The following is a 19,969-nucleotide window of genomic DNA, read 5'->3' on the forward strand; positions in this document are numbered from 1 at the left end:
CTTGGTTTGATTAATCAATTGAATGAATGATTGACTATTCATGCAAGTCCTGTAAATGAGTCCCAAGTAATTCCAAACACCTGATGACAGATTAAAGGCTCACTCACCAATGCTTTCTAGAGTTTCTGGATTCTAACACTAAATGTTTAAAGAACTGACAAAGTTTGCAAATCTGCTTGAGGATAATTGTTGGAACAGATACTAATATTTTATTTTCTATTTGTTCTCTTGACCTTTTATAGAACATATTCATTTTATTTTGATGCCTTCCAAAAGATGGGATTTTCCCCACAATTTTATTACCCATTGACTTATAATAGGACAAAAAGGAGGCAATACAGGTTAGCAGCAATGTCTGTCAAATTCTACCAGTCTCTCTCTCTCTCTCTCTCTCTCACACACACAGGACACCGATCGGCCTGACTCATTTTTAAGAGTCAGGCCCAAGGACACTTCAGTATGTGAAGGAGGCAGCGACACTGTGATAAGTGGACTAGCTGCCCTGACAACCAGTAAACCTACCAATGGATGTAAAGATCTCTGCCCGTGTGGTCCGGCAGCAACACAGCAGGACCGAGGAGACAAAAAGCAGGACTTTGCTCATTCTGCCTTGTTCAGTAACCTGCAATTACATTAAAAAAAAAAACCATAATCACATCATGTCACAGTGGCACACAAAATAAACTAGTTATGCTGAACATTATAAAGCATATAAAACGATTTTTTTATCCACCGTTTTCTATAAATCTCTATGAATAAAGTGTCTTTTTTGAAGTATTCCTCCTTAAAGCCGTTTAACACAATTTGTAAGCGTATCATATATAAAAAGTTTCAAACTTTCAGTTTGTGTTACACCAAGTCTGACTCTGTGTTTCCAGACTAAATTTGCAGATCGCCAAACAATTCTCAAAAGTTTCCAGCACGTTTCCTACAAATGAGTCATGGTCTATTGTTCCCAGTTCTCACTGAGAAGGGAAAAATAGGGGACACAGCTGTAACTGAACAGTATATTTTTAATATGTTTATGTGTGTAATTTTCTCATTTCTCTTTCCATCAGGGTCGCGCCAGGTCGGCATAAGTTCATTTTCAGTCTCCTGCTCTACAATTCAACATGACAACCAGAAAATTTATTTTGGAAATGAGCTCGTGCACTGAAGATAATCTTATGTACCTATTTACTTACTTACGTGCCTTGCTTTTAAAAATATAACCTACATTTCCATGCAATTAGATGCATTTGACACACTAAATAAAACACAATAAGGCACAAAACCTCAGTGTTTATTAATGGCAGACTTTGCCACAATGCATTAGTAGTGTTATGAGGATTAAGTATCGGAGCCAGCTACAGGGCTGAGCAGAAAAAGTAGAAGTAACATCAGTCCAAGACTGTAAAAAGCAACTGTGTGCTACTTTCTCCTTTCCTTCTGTTTTTAAAACATCACTTGGCACTGATGACTGTTTACTACAGTATGTTTAAAACGTACACATCTATAATTCTAACTGCAAGCACAGACACATTGATGTTTGAATAAATTTGAGTAAAGAAATAGCTTAATAACCTCCTGGAAAGAGAAACTATTTGACTGACACCTTCTGGGCAAATTCAGTGATTTTCTACAGTGACAATAAGAAAGCAACATGATGTCCAAAAGGAACAAGTATAACAAATTTACAGGAAATAAATGTCAGTGTGTAAGCACCATATCTGTCTGCCAGTGATGGTGTGACGCAAACACAGGTGGAATGTGGCTCATATGTGACATCCTGATTCTTCTGATGGGGTAAACATCTGACACAGACATGCCGATGCTAATCTACAGCAGGCGCGACTGAAGAAAGGCTGTGAAATCTCCTTAACGTGTATAGGAAAGAACTATTTTTCCTCATCTTCTCTTTTAACATTTACAATTACAGCTATTACACTGGAATGTACCACAGAGGGTGTAACTTTGTAGCCAAATGATCAAAAAAATGATATGACTGGACCAAGATTCAGGAGAGACGAAGCAGCACACATTTAGCCGCACTGTTCATTTTGGGATTAAAAGAAAAAGTTCCACGTTTTTGAAACACAGAAAAAAAAAAAAAACTTTCACTGTCTCTTCCTGAATGTATGAGAGCTTTAAATCGGTTCACAAAGAATGTGACTAAATTTGCATTGTATGCAGAATAAATATATTTGCATTTGAGTGACACGACTGACAAAAAGCACAAGCCTTATGCTGAGCTGACAGATGTATATTGGCTGAAAACCTTTATGCTGAACTCAGAAAGAAGGCTAAGACATTCTTTAATGCAACTTTGTGTGCATTACTAAGACTATATATATTAATAAATATATTCCTTGCAGTATAAATTCAGCTTCTTGTGTGTTACGTTTAAGCATTTTGAGTTGGCTTAAACACTGGCTAGATAATCATCCCCAAAGTCTCAAACTAAAAAGTAAACGATTGCTTCTCTCGCCTTGTAATTTACAGCCAGTATCATTGCTCAGCTCAAACAGAGTCTGGCCTGTTTCTGCAGGTGGCAACATTCCTGAAAAAGAGGACTGGTACACTTACTACTCGAGTGGTGTCGGGTTTTTCTAGAAAGTAAAATGAGGGGGAGAGGACAGGCTAGGATGTCCAGAGAGGTCCCGAGAGTGCAGGTATGCACAGCTGCACTTTGTACACAGGCCAAAGTTGTGTGCATGCATCTCAGACCGAGGTAGGTAGGAGAAAGCAGGCAGATCTTCAACATTTTGCCACTGCATTAAGGAGCATCAGTTTTAATGTTGAGCATTTGCAAAACTGGCCTGAACTCAATGATAATAGCCTAAAAGTATCTCTGCCAGTTCATACTGAGGTTGAGTTTGTTCAGACTTTCCTGCTTTACATGGAGGAGTGGCTCTGTAAGTGAGATAAGGAACCAAAGCAACACAGTCTCTGGCAAAGACATCAGGATGCAAGGTCTGCAGTGGGGCAGGGGTTCCTATTAGGAGCAAATGTTTGCACTTAGAGTAAAACGTTCAACTTCTGTGGTCATCTTGTTCTACTCTTCTATGGGACTTTACATACTTGAGAAAAACTAAACACAACAAGCATGGCTGGTCTATGCAACATCTGTCCGACTGGTGAAAACACTAAAATAAATTTGAGTTTTAAGAGGAAGAAGATTAAACATATCAATGTGCAAAGATAAAATATCTTTCATTTAATATATGTTTATATAAACATTTCATTTCTAAGAAATACAAACAAGGGGGAAAAAATTAAGCATTTATGACCTCGGGCTTGTGCAAAGAGGACGGAGCAGTCTGAATGATGCAATATTTCAACACTGCTGCAAAATACTTCTACCAAATTTGGTTTAGTTTTTCCCCTGAAGCCTAACCTTGAATCTGAATGGCTCATGTTTGCAGGACATATGCTCCATGACAGCACGGGTGGACATTCTAGCCAAAAGCCCATATGTTTGGATCACTTTAAAGGCAAAAAGTGCCACTTATTAATCTCTGCACCCTGTTTTTCACTCTGACTGTTGTGTGAATGTTGTGAATGTTTGTCCACTCACAGCTACTTCAAGTCTGGTACGCTAAATCTGTTATAACTCCAAGATGGAAAGTGTGTCCAATGAGCACCCCAACCATTTTGTAATCAGTCACACATTTAATTGGGTCACGCAAGGTAGATCACGTGTTGTTATTTATTTAATGATGACATCTGTACAATTCCTCTGGAAAATTATATTCCACAATGTTGAAAACAGTGACATCGCCCACCCAAACATAACAGAGTAGTTTAAATAGAATTATGGATGAGGAAGAAAGAAGTTGAAGAGCCCAAAAGAAATTCATTTCTGAGTAGATTTTTGGCCCCAAACACCAAATTCCAGTGTTTGATAAACCTAGATGGGAGTAAATGCAGCTATCTTTGCATGTAAGCAAAAAAATGGAAGTTGCATGCCAGAAAACTAAAATCTGAAAAGAGAGAAGAAGAAAAAAAAGGCCTGGTACTTGCCAATTTTTTCCACTCTGGTGCACTAAGAAGAAAAGCAAGCAGTTGATGTTTAACAGATATTTTAACGACTGATGTAATCAGTAAATAGGATCAAACTCAACGGCCACACGCAGACATAGACACATAACCACGTCACATGCATGTTACACGGTGCACCGCATACAGCATCTGCACGTACCATACCCAGAACAGGTGAACGTGCCCAGGCAATCAATGGCCATCAGTCTTAAGACACAGAACTATCCTCCAGCAATGAACAAAAATTCCAGAGTCAACCTGGTGATCGTTGCTAATCTGTGCAGTTCAAATTACACTGTGGGCAGGAAAAAAAAAAAAAAGAGATTTCCCTCTTTAACACCCAGCTTAGGTTGGTTACGGTTTGTGTTTTTTAAGATCCTTACTGACAATTTGCTCAATTCTTCAGGGCTTTTAGTATAAGCGGGCAACCCCTTCATTCATTTTCATCTATAGCCACTCGCACTTTGACTTTCACTTCCACTAAACGTCACAGGATGAGGTCAGCAAAGTGGAGCAATTTTGTGGTTTTGTGTGGTCAGCAAATCAATGGAAATACTACTTATGACACATCCCCTACTTTGATATGGAAAGAGAGCATTCCTCATCCAAGATCCCAATCATGTTCTGCTGACCATGGAAACATTATCCAGAGGAAAAGCATGGAAAACTACTGACTTCTACTGTGGTTTATATTAAGGCAAGTTTGCTGGAGCTCAATAATAACCCAAATCACCCTAATTTAATAAGTTATTAAATAAAACAAAATATATTTTATCTTTGCATTTATTTGGGGATTTTACCTACTTGACAGCAAGACAGTTGTAGCATTCAGTTTAGTTGAAAACAGTTGGATCAGGACAGTGGCTGCAGCTTATTTAGTAAGAGTCACCTGTCTTCTGGGTTTATGCAGCTGGCAGATGTATTTATTTGTTACCTTCCATTTTTACACACTCCCATAACAGCCAGAGACAATTATTTGCATTCTACCATGCATAAATCACTGCAGGGCATCACGCTACCAGGCCAGTGTATTTAGTGACGCTGTGCCATTTGTTAAGGGAGAACAAAGCCCTTTTTTGGAGCTATGCAAGACCTAATCTTTTGAACCCAGTGAACAGTAGGCAGCCACAGTGAATTCACCCCCTTTAAAGGGAGTTAATTTATATTGCAATTACATATAACAGCCCTGTGTGACCTATTTCTACGAATCTAATGTGAGTATAATAAGCATTCAGCGGTTTTACATGATTTATTCGGATAACTAAAGTTATTTAAGTTTTGATAACTAACAATTTTTCGTAATTTTCAAAGACACATATATATCTGATAGCTGCACGTTCCTTAGTGTCGTAAATTGATCTTTTTTATTACTCTAACATTAGATGAAACTAATATTTTTGGATTTTCTATAAGTACTTTAACTGCCACTGCTATCCCATTCGTTTTACATGGTTATTTGGCATATTAACAGCCAATAGCGATCAAAATAATCGTTAGGTGCAGAGCTAGAGGTGATTTGTTTGCGGTACATGAAATAGAAACAATGTCACCGCGAGGCTGGAATATGTGTCGATAACTGCTAACATCAGACCAATCTTACGCTGCTTACGTGTCTGCGTGAGAGCAGAAATTAGGTAAAGATGAGCAAAACTCACTCTTCCCCCGCGACCGAGTGTGCAGACCATCTCCAGAGTAGAGGAGCCGTCCCAGTGACGTCAGCCCGGGACGGCTGTTTCTAGAAATTCCCAACACTTCCCTTTTTTTGGTCCCGTAAATGTCCTGTAGTCCGTGCTGTGTAGAGATTTTAATTCACTGTGCCGAAAAAAGCTACACTTTCCGATTCAAAGTATGTGTGTGAGTGTGTGTAAAACACAGAATGTCATCCACGCGTGAGATGCTCGGTCACGAAGTTTCGCGCAAACTTTCAAAACTTTCTCCTTGTCCGCTGTGGAACATTTGCTACTCAGCTGTGTCTCGCATTATAATGTAACCGGGAATGAACACAAACCTCACTGAATAACATGTTGTGTTTTCTTTAACCTTGGGAACCTGATAGTCTGTACAATCTGGTGCACTAAAAAAACAACAGAAGCCTGTTGGACCCACGATTGACAACCATCCCAGCATGTTCGGGAGGCATGCGAGCTCAAGGACTCAGCCGTGATGTAGTGCTACACAGCATTTTGTGCGATAGCTAATCCGAGACAGCATTTAATGTCAGCTTACCTTCATTCTCGTGGCTTTCAAACGGGATAGTCACGTTTGAGAATGTGGACGCAAATCCACTTGGCACCCAGGGGTTATGAAAAGTACGGAGAGGGGAGGAAAGCGCTGCCACGTACAGAACCTCCCGAAAGGCTCACCCTAATCCTTTGAATAGATGCGCAGAGACATTCCTGCGGCTTCTAAGCTGTAGGGTGGAGAATTGGCTCTTCTTATTTAGAAAGTAAGACCACAGTCTTATTTTTTAATAAAAAAAAAATAGTGAGCGTGTATATACATATATGCGCATTTTTAACTTTACATGATTACGATTTTTTGTTTTATTTCAATCAGAATCAGAATCAGAAAGGGTTTTATTGCCAAATGTTGAGCGGGTTTACAACATTAGGAAATTGCTGCGGTCAATGTCATATTATATACAACTCCGTTTTATTTTACATTTTGCAATGGCAACTGTATTTATGTAGTCCATTTAATTACCTGCAAACTCAGTGTGCTCAGTACAGAAGAACATAAAAACCTGTGTAGGTTTAGAATAAAGGCTAAAGGCAACGATATATATATATATATATATATATATATATATATATATATATATATATATATATATATATATATATATATATATATATATATGAGCAAAATAAAGTCAATAAAACCAAAAAACTCTTATTGAGCCTGTTTCAATTTAAAAAAAAAAAAAAGTTTTTTAGTTTGTTTTTAAATGCACATATGCAATTGTTCTCAGGTCAGCAGGCAGCTTGTTCCAAAGAAAAGGACCCCAGTAAGTGAAAGCACCCTCAGTACACTGAGATCTAATTCTAGGAACAGCTAAAGGATTTGCACCTGGTGACCTTTGAGGGCTGACTGGACTGTAAACAGTGAGCAAGTCAGAGATTCCCTGGGGGGCTTATGAACTACTAAAATAATTTTAAAGGTTCTGTATTGCACTTGGAGCCAATGAAGTGCCTTCAATGCTTGGTTTGTGCTCAACTTTCCACATATATGTAATGATTTTGGCTGCTGCATTTTGAATCAGCTAAAGTGTTGATGGTTTGGATAATTTTGCCTTAAAATAATCTAACCTTCTTGATGTGAATGCATGGACCAGTTTCTCAGAGTCAGTTTGAGATAGAAATTTTCTAACCATGGATATGTCTTTTTAAGTGAGTGAAAGCAATTCTCGTAATTCTCGTATTGATGTAATTATCAAAAATGATCAAAACTGTGATCACTGTGCAGAATGATACCGAGTAATATGGCATTCAGTAGTTAATGTCATCAATGCAAATCATTAGTTTGTGAACAGAGGATAGCTCATCAGAGGAAAAAAATAAGTACAACTGTGTGTCATCTGCATAAGATTGGTAGGACATATTGTTATTCTTTATGGCAGTACTAAATAGGAGCATGTAAAGGTTAAACAGCAATGGAATAAGGACAGACCCTTGAGCCCCTAGTTAAATTTTGAGTTGTTCAAGTTGTAAATTGCCATTTGAAACATAAAAATTTCCACCCTTTAGATAAAATGAAAGCCAATCAAGAACCTGTTCTATTAAACCAACTGTGCCATGCAGCCTTTGAATTAAAATGTCAGGATAAACAGTGTTGAATTCAGGAGTGAGATCCAGAAAAGCTAAAATTCTTTGTGCGTCACTACTGATCTTTAGGTTATTGATAACATTGATGAGAAATTTAGAGGGTATGGTTTTGGAGGGGTTAAGTAGTTTGTTAGTGGATGAAACTACAAAAGCACAATTAGACTGGTTATTGTTAATGAACTGGAAGATGTAAGATTGTCTTGTTAATTTTATTTTACTGCAGTAAAGTGCATTTTTATGGCTAGATTATCCAGGTCATTTGTCACAATAATTCAGGGTTAAAAATATACATACTGGCTTAGATATATACATACACGCCAACTAATATTTGGTAAAATGACCTTTTGTAAATTACACCTCAGTGCTTTTGGTAGCCATCAACAAGCTTCTGGCATAATTCCGGCTGGATATTTGACTGCTCACCTTAGCAGAATTGCTAGAGTTCATCTGAATTTGTTTCCAGGCACTGATCCAGCTTTTAAGTATGGTCCATATGTTTTCAATAGGGTTGACATCAAGACATTGGGAAGGCTATTCTGGAAGCTTAATGTTTGCCTGCTCTATCCATTCAAAAACTACCTTTGATGTGTGTTTTGGATCATTATCTTGTTGGAGCATCCAACTGTGCTCAATCTTTATCTCATCTTATAATAAAACTTTATTTGGCTTGTCCACATGGGTAGATGCAAACGTCAGTCGAGCTTGGAACAGGAGCTTCTTTCTTGGTTGATGTAAAGGTTCCTTCACTGGTGTTCCAGCAACAGAACTGAGAAATCATTAAAAGCCCCAAATTGCCATGACATTCATGCCCGTACTGTGGAAGTGTACAGTATGTGAACGTTTGACTAGCTGTAAATACAAAGGTCACCTCATCCAAAGTAACAGGGTAATGTTACACTAAAGAACTAAACACACATACTGAACATACTAAATAGTTGTGTTATACAACAGTCTCAAAATAAGAGCACCAAGATACGTCATCGACAACTGCACTTCAGTTCAAAGGACAGCAACAGTAACACCTGCATTCACAATTCACTGGAAGCTCCCCATGAAGGAAACATTTTTCAATGCTATATATATATATATATATATATATATATGAAGGAAAAGGAAATGAAGACATTTTCTTCCCCAAGGAATCCAATTACAATCAACTCTTTTAGAATATTTACGGTAATGTGATCCCTGCAATTCTGCACGTTTACAGTTGGGTCTGGGTTTCCACAGCTTGTTCGCTGGGTGGACTAAAAACCATCTGGAGTATTTTAGCACATTGCTTTTCAATTACCTGCTATTCTTGAAGTCTTTGCCTGTATTTTTCATTTTCCCTCGAACATTATGTTTGTGTATTATGTGCAAGAGAAATTCTCTTCAATAACATTTAATAGGCCTACCTTGTAATAAAAACTTGTATAATTACAAGGCAAGCAATGGGATTGCAGAGGAATATACTGTAACACGTGGAAGACCTATGTGATGAAAGACTTGCTGAAATTGCAGCAGGCACTAGCACTAGTGTTGTTTCTGCAGTGAATAAGATGCTTTAATGTGCTTTGGCTGCTTGTATGAGAAAAATATAGCTTAGCTCAACTGTATCAGTGTAGTGTTTTTTTAATACAATATACTACACTACAATGTGTAGATAGAAAGCAAAGCTACCTCTTTCTGCTATGTGACCTATTTTCTCCAGGTCTTCAACAAATCTTGTTTCTACACATCATGACTCATCATTACTCATACGAATAGGGTCTTTTAACCGAAGGAAGACAAAACTAACGTGTTCCGCATCCGTCTCTTTGTACTTTATGTAAAAAAAAAACCCCAAACAAACAGAGATTATTTTTAATTTCTACACAATTTCCACGGTAAAAACTGCAAAGAAGTGAAAAAAATCCAAACTGTTAACAGTTAACTTTTTAAAGTTGTGTTTTTTAACATTTAAATGTGAAGAAAGAATTACAGAGATGTGGTCTTAAATTAATGATTTTACAGCTTACATGTTTAATGACTTTAAGAAGCAAGAATTGGATACACATGTTTGAACTCGCCAAAATCTTTTAATAATGATGCTGAAGACTCTATGATGTCTTTTAGCTTCACAAGGCCAAAACCGATTAACTACTCATTAGTTGATTAGTTGATCATGATTGCATACATCTGGTTATTTTTCATCGGCAGCATAAAAAGGATTTGTTTGATAACACTCATTGGATTGACCAATACTCAGAACAATGGGAAAGTCCAGTTGAATGGTGGTGGGTCGGAATTTGTATTTTTGGGGGGGTCGAGGGTTCAGAGGGAAGAGATGAATGCAGGTCTGAAATTCGTGTGTGTGAGAGCATGGAGTGAATTCAGCATCCTGACAGCCTGATGGACGAAGCTGTCTCTCAGTCTGCTAGGTGGTTCTAGCCTGGAGGCTCTTCAGTCTCCTTCCTGATGGCAGCAAACTGAAGAAGCTGTTGGACGGATGAGTGGAGTCCCCTGTAATGCAGAGGCGGGTGCAGTAGATGTCCTGGAGGGAGGGAAGAGAAGTACCCACGATCCTCTCCGTTGCTCTCACTACTGTTGTAACTTTTTTCGGCAGGACCCAGTGCAGGAGCCATACCACACAGTGATGCAGCTGGTGAGGATACTTTCAATGGTGCCTCTGTAAAAGGTGCTCATAATGGGGGTTGAGGCTCTTGATCTCCTCAGTTTGCAGGGAAAGTAGAGTCACTGTTGGGCTTTGCTGACCAGTGATGCAGTGTTTTGGTTTTTTTGTTTTGACCAGGAGAGATCTTCTGAGATGTGCACACCCAGGAACTTGGTGCTGCTTACCCTCTCCACAGCAGCACCATTGATGGTTAGTGGGGCGTGCAGGGTCTCCTAAAGTCTATGATGATCTTCTTAGTCTTCTCCACATTCAGGTACAAGGTGTTGTTGCTGCACCACTCGGCCAGATGTTTAACTTCACTCCTGTAGTAGGTCTCATCGTTGTTGCTGATGTGACCTCCCACAGTTGTCTGCAAACTTTATGAAAAGGCTGAAGCTGTGTGATGGTGTGCAGTCGTGCATCAGCAGAGTGAAGAGAAGGGGGCTCAACACACATCCTTGGGGAGCCGCTGTATTCAGTGTTCTTGTGCTGGAAGTGTTGCTGCCAACCCGTACTGTCTGCTTTCTTCCTGTCAGGAAATCCAGCAGCCAGTTACACAGTGAGGTGCTGATCCCCATCAGATCCAGTTTGTGAATGAGTTGCTGGGGAATCACCACAAACTGAAATGGGATGACCAATAAAGCCTCTGCTCCAAAATCAGCACATTCAAGCATGACTGAAATTTGCAGCTGCCTTCATGGCTGTGCAGACCAACTTTTGGACAAAAGTTTTAGAGTCAAATGAGACAAAGATTAAACTATCGGGCCACAGTGACAAGAGTTTGGAGGCGTAAAGGTGAGGCTTTTAAATCTAAGAATACTTTAGCAGCTTTTAAGGATGGTGATAGTAGCTTCATGATCTTGGGCTGCCAGTGGTCCTGGTATATTGCAAAATGAGAAGAAGTAGAACTACATCCAAATTGAAGAGCTAGATGGTTGAAACTTGGACACAGTTCAAACAGGACAATGATCCCCAGCACCAGCCTCAACCCAGGTCTGACACCAACTAATTTAAAGAACTTTGCCAATTCTGCCAAAAAAGTTAGTCAAATACCCAATCCTGGCTTCTTAATAGCTACCAAAATCATCTGGGTGAGGTACCACTTGCTTCACAAGTTGGATTTTTTTTTTTTTTTAAGTCATTAAAGGTGTATGCTGTAAATCACTCCCTGGGAAGGAAAATGAGTGTGTGTAAACTTTCAACCTCAGCTTTTTAACAACATTGATGCACTGTTCACTAAGATCCACTTGGTGTCAGCAGTGTTCAGTGGATGGATAAACAAACCTGCTTTCACAGCCTCAGGCCCCTTCACCAAGTTATTTTCTGCCTGCATAGCAGGAATTAGTGCAGACTGTCTCCCAGAAACCCTTTATGCAAGATTCAAGAGTCAAAACTTTAATTGTTATTTTGTTTTCTTGTGCAAGCGTAATAATATTGCAGTCATGCCAGCCTCACATGCTGTGCTAACATTGAACAACAAACAGTGGCACATTTTGAAAAAAAAAAAGTGTTAGTATTAAAAAAAAAGTAAAAAGTAATGAATAAGAAATATAAAATATATTAGACTATCATTGTCATTAAATGACACATGAGTTTGACTGTTTATGTTTTCATGCTAATACAGCCTTATCCGTTGCAACATATTTTGAATTCTTTGAAGGAGTAATGGTTAATTAGTTGAGCCAGTCACAGCTAGTAGAAATATCTAACCTGTGTCCTGGGCACAGGTTAAACAAGATTTGTGCAACCAATAAAACTGTTTTCTTGTTTGGTCAACAGGTGTTGGTCTTCACCTGCTTCGCATTGTGCTGGTTTTAGCACACAGAAGATGCTCTCTATTACATTTCCAATTAAAATACACATGAAACAGCTTATCTGACTGTTTACAGGATAATAATACAGATTGAAACTTGCCGATGACATAACAGGACTCTTTTATTGCTAGGAAATAATGACAGCAATTTCCCCATGCTGTCATGCTTCAGCAATGACAAACAAACCAGTCATTTTCATACCTCAACATACAGTTTGTTCCTGAAAAAAACAGACTGTGAAACTGATTCAGCAATTACACGAGAGGAAGTGAATGCTTGGCATGTCATATTGTCCAACAGAAACCCATCTGAGAGTATGAAGATTATGTCATTCCTTTTTGATTTACGTTCTTGAAGACACTATGTGGAAACATTTCCTCAAAATATGTTTTCTAGATCAATGCCAATGCCAATATGTCACCTGATGACAAAATAACCACAACAAGCCAATCATCTACTCTGATCTATTCATTTATTTGAGATCAAGGTTTTCCACATGTTTCTTAACATCAAAGTTCATCCTCTACTAGGCTCAAGCTGGTAAGTTGTGCATCAGAAAGGCCACAAGAAGCTCCCTTATTGTGTATGGGTGATTTAGAAAGGAAACACATTGAAAGAAAGCATAGCACTTGAGTGTGTGTGAGCTCTTTGTATGTGCTGTACGCCTTATCTCTGGTACGTACGTGTGTGGCAGAGTGTTTGAAAGCGAACACACACAGAGTAAGTTTTGGGTTTCAGCAGCTGCAATCACTCATCATCAGCAGAGTTCAAGAGCTCAACAGTGAACAATCCTGTAAGAAACAGAAAAAAAAGTGTCTTCCTTGTATTTTTTTCCTCTATCTGGTAATGAGATTTTTAAATTTTTTTTTTTACAACCAATGATGTCTGGCAAATCACTACCAATTTACATTAAAAAGCAGCATTGTGTGTACTTCAGCACAAAGTAATGACTCTGGACAGGTTGCAGTACCTGAGGATTGGATTACACAAGCTGTCTATCAACACAAACTAAATGAGCCCCCTCAGGACATGAGGGGTAATGCGTAAATGTCAAATAGTATTTGGAAGTAATCCCTAACATTTGTTTTTAGGAGCTAGGATTCCCAAATGGGTGGCGTTTGATACCAGATACCCTTAAAAAAAAAATCACAGGAATCCATTGCAAAGTTGGCTTGACTGGTGTGTTATTGACAGCTTCTCTAACACAATGTGGACCTTTTTCCTCTTTGATACCCACTTATCTTGTCCAGGTCAGCAAAGGTCGCATGAGAGTTACACCCTGGACAGGCCTGGCTATCTGGCAGACAAACATAATTTTTACAACTATGGGTCATTTAAGGTCAAAAACAAGTGTACGTGACAAATAAAATTTGAATTTGAAGTCAGACCCATTAGGGGTGGGTGTCTTTTAACTGTGAAGACCATTCTGTCCAAGTCTGCAAATAATACCAATCAAAACAAAAAGTGGCCTCAAGGTGTTTTACTGAAAAGAACAGCAATAAATCAATAAAGGTTAAAGGGAGTGCCAGACTAAATACTGTTCAGCATGAGAATCAGTGATTAGTCAATAAAATACATCAGAAGAAGCAGTTAGAAGAACTCATATTAATTCAGACAACCCTAAATTAACCAATACACTTGAGGATAACAGGAAAAACTGGAAATAACCCTAGAAATTTGGGAATGGGCAGCATTCTGGTAAATCATACAAATAAAATGAAATAAAGGAACACTTTTTATTCATTGTATAGCATGAAGTCAGTTAAACTTCTGGGGTTTTTTTATAAGGTCAGTTAAGTAGCAGAGGAGGTTGTTAATCAGTTGTCAATTAGCTGCTTTTGTGTTAATGAAATCAACCCCAGAAAGTTTGGTGTGTCTCCCAGCACAGTCTCAAGAGTGTGGAGGAGATTACAGGAGACAGGCAGTTACTCTAGGAGAGCTGGAAGGGGCTGTAGAAGGTCCTTAACGCATCAGCAGGACGGATATCTGCTCCTTTGTGCAAGGAGGAACAGGATGAGCACCGTCAAAGCATAACAAAATGATATCCTGCAGGGCACTGGTGTAAACTTCTCTATCAAATAATCAGAAACGGATGGACCTTTACAGGCTAGGCAGCAGCACCCTGACTGTCATTGACTATCGGGATGACATCCTTGAACCCACTGTCTGACCTTATGCTGGTGCAGTGGGTCCTGCAAACCTGTGGTACTTTTACTTTTAACAATGATGTTTTAATTGCTGATTATCTATCTATCTATCTATCTTTCAATAATACAAATTTAGGAATAATCCCGAGAAACCACAGAGGTCACACGTTAAACACACATAGTGTTTCGTTCCTGTATAACTTTCTGTACATTTGTGTTTCTGTCTTTCTCTGTCCTTCCCCCTCCTTTATTGTGGGTACTGTACAAGCACGTAAGTGGTTTGCCAGTGAGTGCACTGAAGCATATGCGTCAGCACACACCTCATTTGACTCCTCAAATCCTCCTGTTATGGAAGCATTATCTAACCATTCAGCATAACAGTGAATTACAACTTCACTAATATTGACACAGCTCTTTCTAATGAAAGAACAGGCAGCTTAGGCAGATGCACCAACAGGTTGTAACTTATTGTGAAATACAAGAGGAAGGGCACGTGGGTTAGGCCTTCCTTGACCTACCAAGCTCTAGTGGATAATTTATTTTAAAGAGACTTCCTTCAAGATGCATGTTATATGACTCAATATATATTGCACTGACATTAATGGGAAATTTGACTCAAACTTATATTTTGTTGGGAAAAATAAAAAGAGACCTTTTTAATGGCATGGATGTGCAATAAAACACATTAGCTCTTATTTTAATTGATCTTTTTATGGCTTTAGAAACCATAAAGAAAATATGGCTATAATTTTAATATTTAAAAAAATTAAACAATTTCAAATTTTACCAGTTGGCCAAATGAAGAGCAAACTTTTCCAAAGGCCAGAGGATATTTGCAGAGCAAGGCAACTACTTTTTAGAAGTATTTTAGGCTATTTAGCTAATCATTTATACTCAAAAGTAAGAAGAATGATCAACATTAAAATAACATAAAAAGTCTTTAACGCTCGGCTGCATCTATTTTTAGTATAAATCTTTCATGTAAACTGTCTTTTTTGTGTGCCTAGGATCATGGTCTGGACCCACACTGTAAAGAAAACATGAAAAAAAAAAAAGAAATAAGCAAGAAAAAAGTCAAACAAAACAGATCATGTTTCTGCCAGTAAATAATCTGCTCCTTTTTTCATTAAAATAAAGTTTCTGTTAATGAAAAAAAATTATAAAAGTGAATTTGTGGTTAAAAAGCTTATATCCACAAAACATTACATGGTAAATTCTTCCATTTTAAAATGATGCACTGTTCTGTTATTTTATTTTTAATATTTAAATTCTTTTTACTGTGTAAGTTACTTTATTACATAAACAAAGCAGTCATCGTCTGGGGGAAGACCAAGTAAACCTTTACAAACATGACCCAAGAGGTTGTTTCTCCAGAGAGAACAACTCTTAGTCCACAGAGGGCCGTTGGTTGCACACTTAATACCGCACAAGGATTGGAAACCTCACTTCTGTCTGCTGTTTCATAAGTTCCCACAGCAATAAAAGACACAAATGAGAAAGGCAGATTAACAGACGCTGGCTGGCTCTTCTTTTTTTTTTTTTTTTAACTTTCCTTCTTGTACTGGTAGGTGACTGGTGTTCCATGACCCAGTTGGCTGTGTTGCCTCTCCTGTGTTTGAGTATTTGTTTCATTTGTTATTAACATGTTTATTGTCTTTATCTCATTTTTCAAGTTCCATTAATTTAAAAAAAGGATACATTACACTCAGAACGTGAGTAATATACAGTCTTACGAGATCATCTTTGTGGCTCAAGACTACACAATTAAACTTGACTCACAGCTTGGCATTTAAAATGTTCCGAGTGAACAAGGTGGTCAGATCATCTCCAATGTGTAAATTATGAGACCACTAAATCCACAAAAGCATAGTTTTGCATGACCCTGGATTTGTAGCACTGCTGCTGGCTGTCAGGTTATACTGACATCCAGAGCACTTTGTTCTCATTTAGAAAAGGGTGCTTGACTGGTAACAGCACAGAGAATCATAGAAAAATACACTCCCTCAAACATGTGCTCAAGTAATCAAGGAGCAGAGGGAGGATGGCAACCTTTCAAAGAGTAGCTTGCGCAGAGAGTAAGACAGCAGGCCCCTAGGTGTTCTTCAGATTTCATGCAAAACCAAACTGCTCACTTGAGTCCAAAAAACTGCGTGTGCCTAAAACTACAGCCAGTTGAAGAAAGTACGGCAGATTTCTGGGAGAATGACAGCGATAGAGTTAGGCAGAAGTGAAAGAGAAAGAAAAATGTTTGAATTGTCCCAATCAGATATCTCATTCAGCCAGTTATATTTAGGTACTTTCTAGTGTTTCTCTATGAATAAACCCTTAGAAGCAGAACTGAAATTATTGTGTCTGTCTGCAGTCCTGATTTTTTCTTTCTTTCAGAGTTTTAAACCAGGGCAGACATGATGTCACCAAAATCAGCAGAACCATCTGAAAGAGCTAACAACCCAGAGGGCAAACAGCGCACCTGTAAATGAGTTAGCTTTTCAACATAGAGAGAGTGGAGATTCAGTTATATCATTACATCTCACTAGAAGCCTGCAATGGACCTAAAGTGGCCCGAGTGTTGGGATCTAGCTATTGAGTGATTTCCAAAAATTTTCAGTCAGTGTGAGCATTTTCCATTTTTGCATTTATGTATGAAGCCCTTTTTTTTTGGGGGGGGGGGGGGGGGGGGGTGAGGGGTCGTTTGGGAAATATATTTGACTTTACTGGAACTTACTTAAATTTTAAAGTTTTATCCCTCCCGGGGAATGGTGCAAAAAGAATGGGTTGTTACTCTTGGCAGGGGCTGATCCGCCACAATACCCAAAACTCAGCTGGCCCTTTTTACTCGTAAGTGCTGACTTTGACTGACAAAATGCTGACTTACTCATCAGAAAGGAAGCAGGTTCTGTACACTCTGCGTGTAAGCCGGAGAAACATCATTATTATCAGATTATAGGAAAAAAACGAATATGTATTTGGAAAATGTGAGCACTGGAGAGTGTTTTACTCTACACAATAAGTTTTTTGAACTACGGGAGGAAGATGGGGTAATGTTCACAAAATAACAATTTTTGTAATAGCACAACCTCATCTTATCTCATTTATCTATCCATTTTCTTGAGGTTTTATCTGATTCAGCGTTGCAGGCTGGCTGGAGCCTATCCCAGCTGCCACAGGGCAAAAAGCGTGGTTTGTTCCCATCTCCTGGAAAAATAACGTTAGCTGTGCATGATCTTCAAGCATGAAGAAATTGAAATACATACATGAATTCTCTGTTTTCTTGATCCACCATGAAAAGCTTTAACAATAACATTTTCTGAATGTATCCGATGTATCTGTACGGTCTTGCTCTTTCTTTTCTAGTAAGCCAAGCAGTTTTGTCTGAGACATAAATCAGTCAAACCCCAAATCTGTGCCATAAAACGTTTGTCTCACAGAGGGATAAACTTGTTGATGGACCCTGACAGGGGTATGCAGCATAAAAGAGAAGCAACACGCGATAGTCTGGAAGTCATTATGCAAAGGAGTTTAACTCTCCCTCTTTCAGTCTTCCTAAAGCCACCAAAGTCCCTGAAGCCCCCAGAAGACTATAGACAGGTTCTAAGAGCATTCTTCAGGGATGTCTGTTCAGCTCCCCCCTCATCTAAACAATTCACACATCCCGCAAACATGTGCGGAAGCTTTAAACATACACTTTTACCTGCATAGTGAATGAAACGTTTGCTATGGTACCTTGTAAATATATTGGAAGAGCTCCCTTTCCATTCTACAGCCTGGTTCAGCACAGGTAATGGATTAAGTGCAAAGAGATGAATGCAGATAAAGAAGCTTTTAGGACATAAACTGAAACAAAAGCAAGACTGGTTAATTTCCTGAGAGTTTGTGGGTATATGGCTTTAGATGTCTGTGCACTGTTTGGTCATCTCTTTCATGTTTCTTTCTCACTACCGCTATTTGGCATTCCTGCAAAGAGTTAGGCTAAAGTAGTCAAAAAAAGGGAAGAACACATATAGTAGGAAGGCTAGGAGGTACATTGTTTATGCAGTCACATTTATATCAACAATTTAGTTTCCAGGGTTTTAATCATAGACCACACAGATCCTTTCTTTTTGTTTTAGCGTGTTTTTGCCTGGATGTTTTTGGGAAGCCAGGCGGCTCATCTAAACAAGAACTCACTCAGTGTACCACTATGGTCTGCTTGTTAGTAGGTCTTGTTATTGTGTGTTTGTGTGTAGTGTGTGGGTGATGAAGGTGGGTTTTAAAAAGCAGCTGCTGACCAGTAGCTGTAATTCATCCCACAGACAAGCATTCCTCATAAACTACAGCACTGACTGGGCTGTTCCCCTCACTTACATGTTGAATGTATACATTTGTTAAAATATGAGTCATTAACTGGTCTTTTAGGGCATGCTCATTTTCCACAACGTGACCAGAAAAGGTTTAGCTAGAGTTCAGTCACAAAAGTTCAACAAAGGAACACTTTTATTCTGCACAACAAATTAAATACGTTATATCATGTATGTTTTATTCAAATATATATGTATGGCCAGTTGTTTAAATCAAAACAGATTTTTTCTCTCTTTTTTTGCCTTTGTAACAATTTAATTTTTACTCATTACACACTTTCTCTAGATTGTTAAGAGTCTGTGGAGGATTCTGTTTGAACTTACACTACTGTGCAAAAGCATTGAGCCACTCTCTCTTCTTTATATTTTTCTAGGAAACTGGGAAATAGGTACAAACACAAACTAACAGTAAATGAGGCAAAAACAGAGCTTAAAAAATAATATTTTGCATGGCCAACTTTATTCTTCAACACAGTCTGAACTCTCCTAAACAAATCGTAATTTTTTTGAATAGTCTTTGGGAATACTTCTCCGGTCTCCTTGAAGGAGTTTCAAATCTCTTCTTTTGATATTGCCAACCTTTTGTTCTGCTTTCTGTCAAGATCATCCCACACTGCTTCATTAATGTTGAGTTGGGAGACCAGTCCATGACTGATGGTGTTCCTATGTGTGTTTTTCTTTCCAGGTATGCTTTGACTGTACTGGCATGTGTTTGGAATCACTTTCATTGCTAATCAGATGCTTTCAAGAAGAAAAATCTAACTGTACTTTTCTGCATTTACAGTTCTATCTACTCATAGTGTTTTGCTTAATCTTGACCCTCTCTCCTGACATCCTCTGTATATACTGACGATCATTTCAACCAAAATCATCACCCCATAAGACCCGTTGCTACTGAATTCTAGTCCAATTTCTGTGTATTTGGCAGACCTCAATGTTTTTTCCACGTTTCCCTTTACAGCCTCTTGACAGCTGCCCTTCCACTGACTCCATTTATGATCATGTTTCAGCGAAAAGTAGATGGATCACCTGAAGGCCAAGACCAGGCCCAGCATCTTTCATGTTCTGTGTCTCATCTTTGCTGGATTTTTGCTCCCGATTTCTTGTGGACATGATTTTTAGATGCTGTTGATCTGCTGCAGTTTTCTTTTTAGGTCTGTCATATCTCCTGCTATCCTCCATTTGCCCAGTT

The 19,969-nt window shown here is 38.6% G+C and overlaps 1 protein-coding gene across 5 annotated transcripts in view; it reads right to left on the bottom strand.

The window, feature by feature from the left end:
• LOC147320958 (prolyl 4-hydroxylase subunit alpha-2-like) overlaps window positions 1-19,969 on the bottom strand; it is a 47,562-nt gene that overhangs the window by 17,273 nt on the left and 10,320 nt on the right. For 3 of the 5 annotated variants that reach the window (XR_015131301.1, XM_086309241.1, XM_086309240.1), the window contains exon 3: window positions 523-622. Coding sequence is in view for 4 of the 5 variants with exons in the window: in XM_086309241.1 (XP_086165367.1) it covers window positions 523-622 (100 nt within the window). In the remaining variant the exon portion in view is untranslated. Of the gene's footprint in view, window positions 1-522; window positions 623-5,675; window positions 5,926-6,246; window positions 6,403-19,969 lie in introns of those variants that run through there. The other 2 variants (XM_086309243.1, XM_086309242.1) reach the window with 2 other exon arrangements.

The sequence above is a fragment of the Aulonocara sp. 'chitande type north' Nkhata Bay genome, linkage group LG10 (genome assembly GCF_057382095.1).
Source record: "Aulonocara sp. 'chitande type north' Nkhata Bay isolate Kocher_YH1m ecotype deep benthic linkage group LG10, A_spYH_male_GT1.1, whole genome shotgun sequence".
NCBI lineage: Eukaryota > Metazoa > Chordata > Actinopteri > Cichliformes > Cichlidae > Aulonocara > Aulonocara sp. 'chitande type north' Nkhata Bay.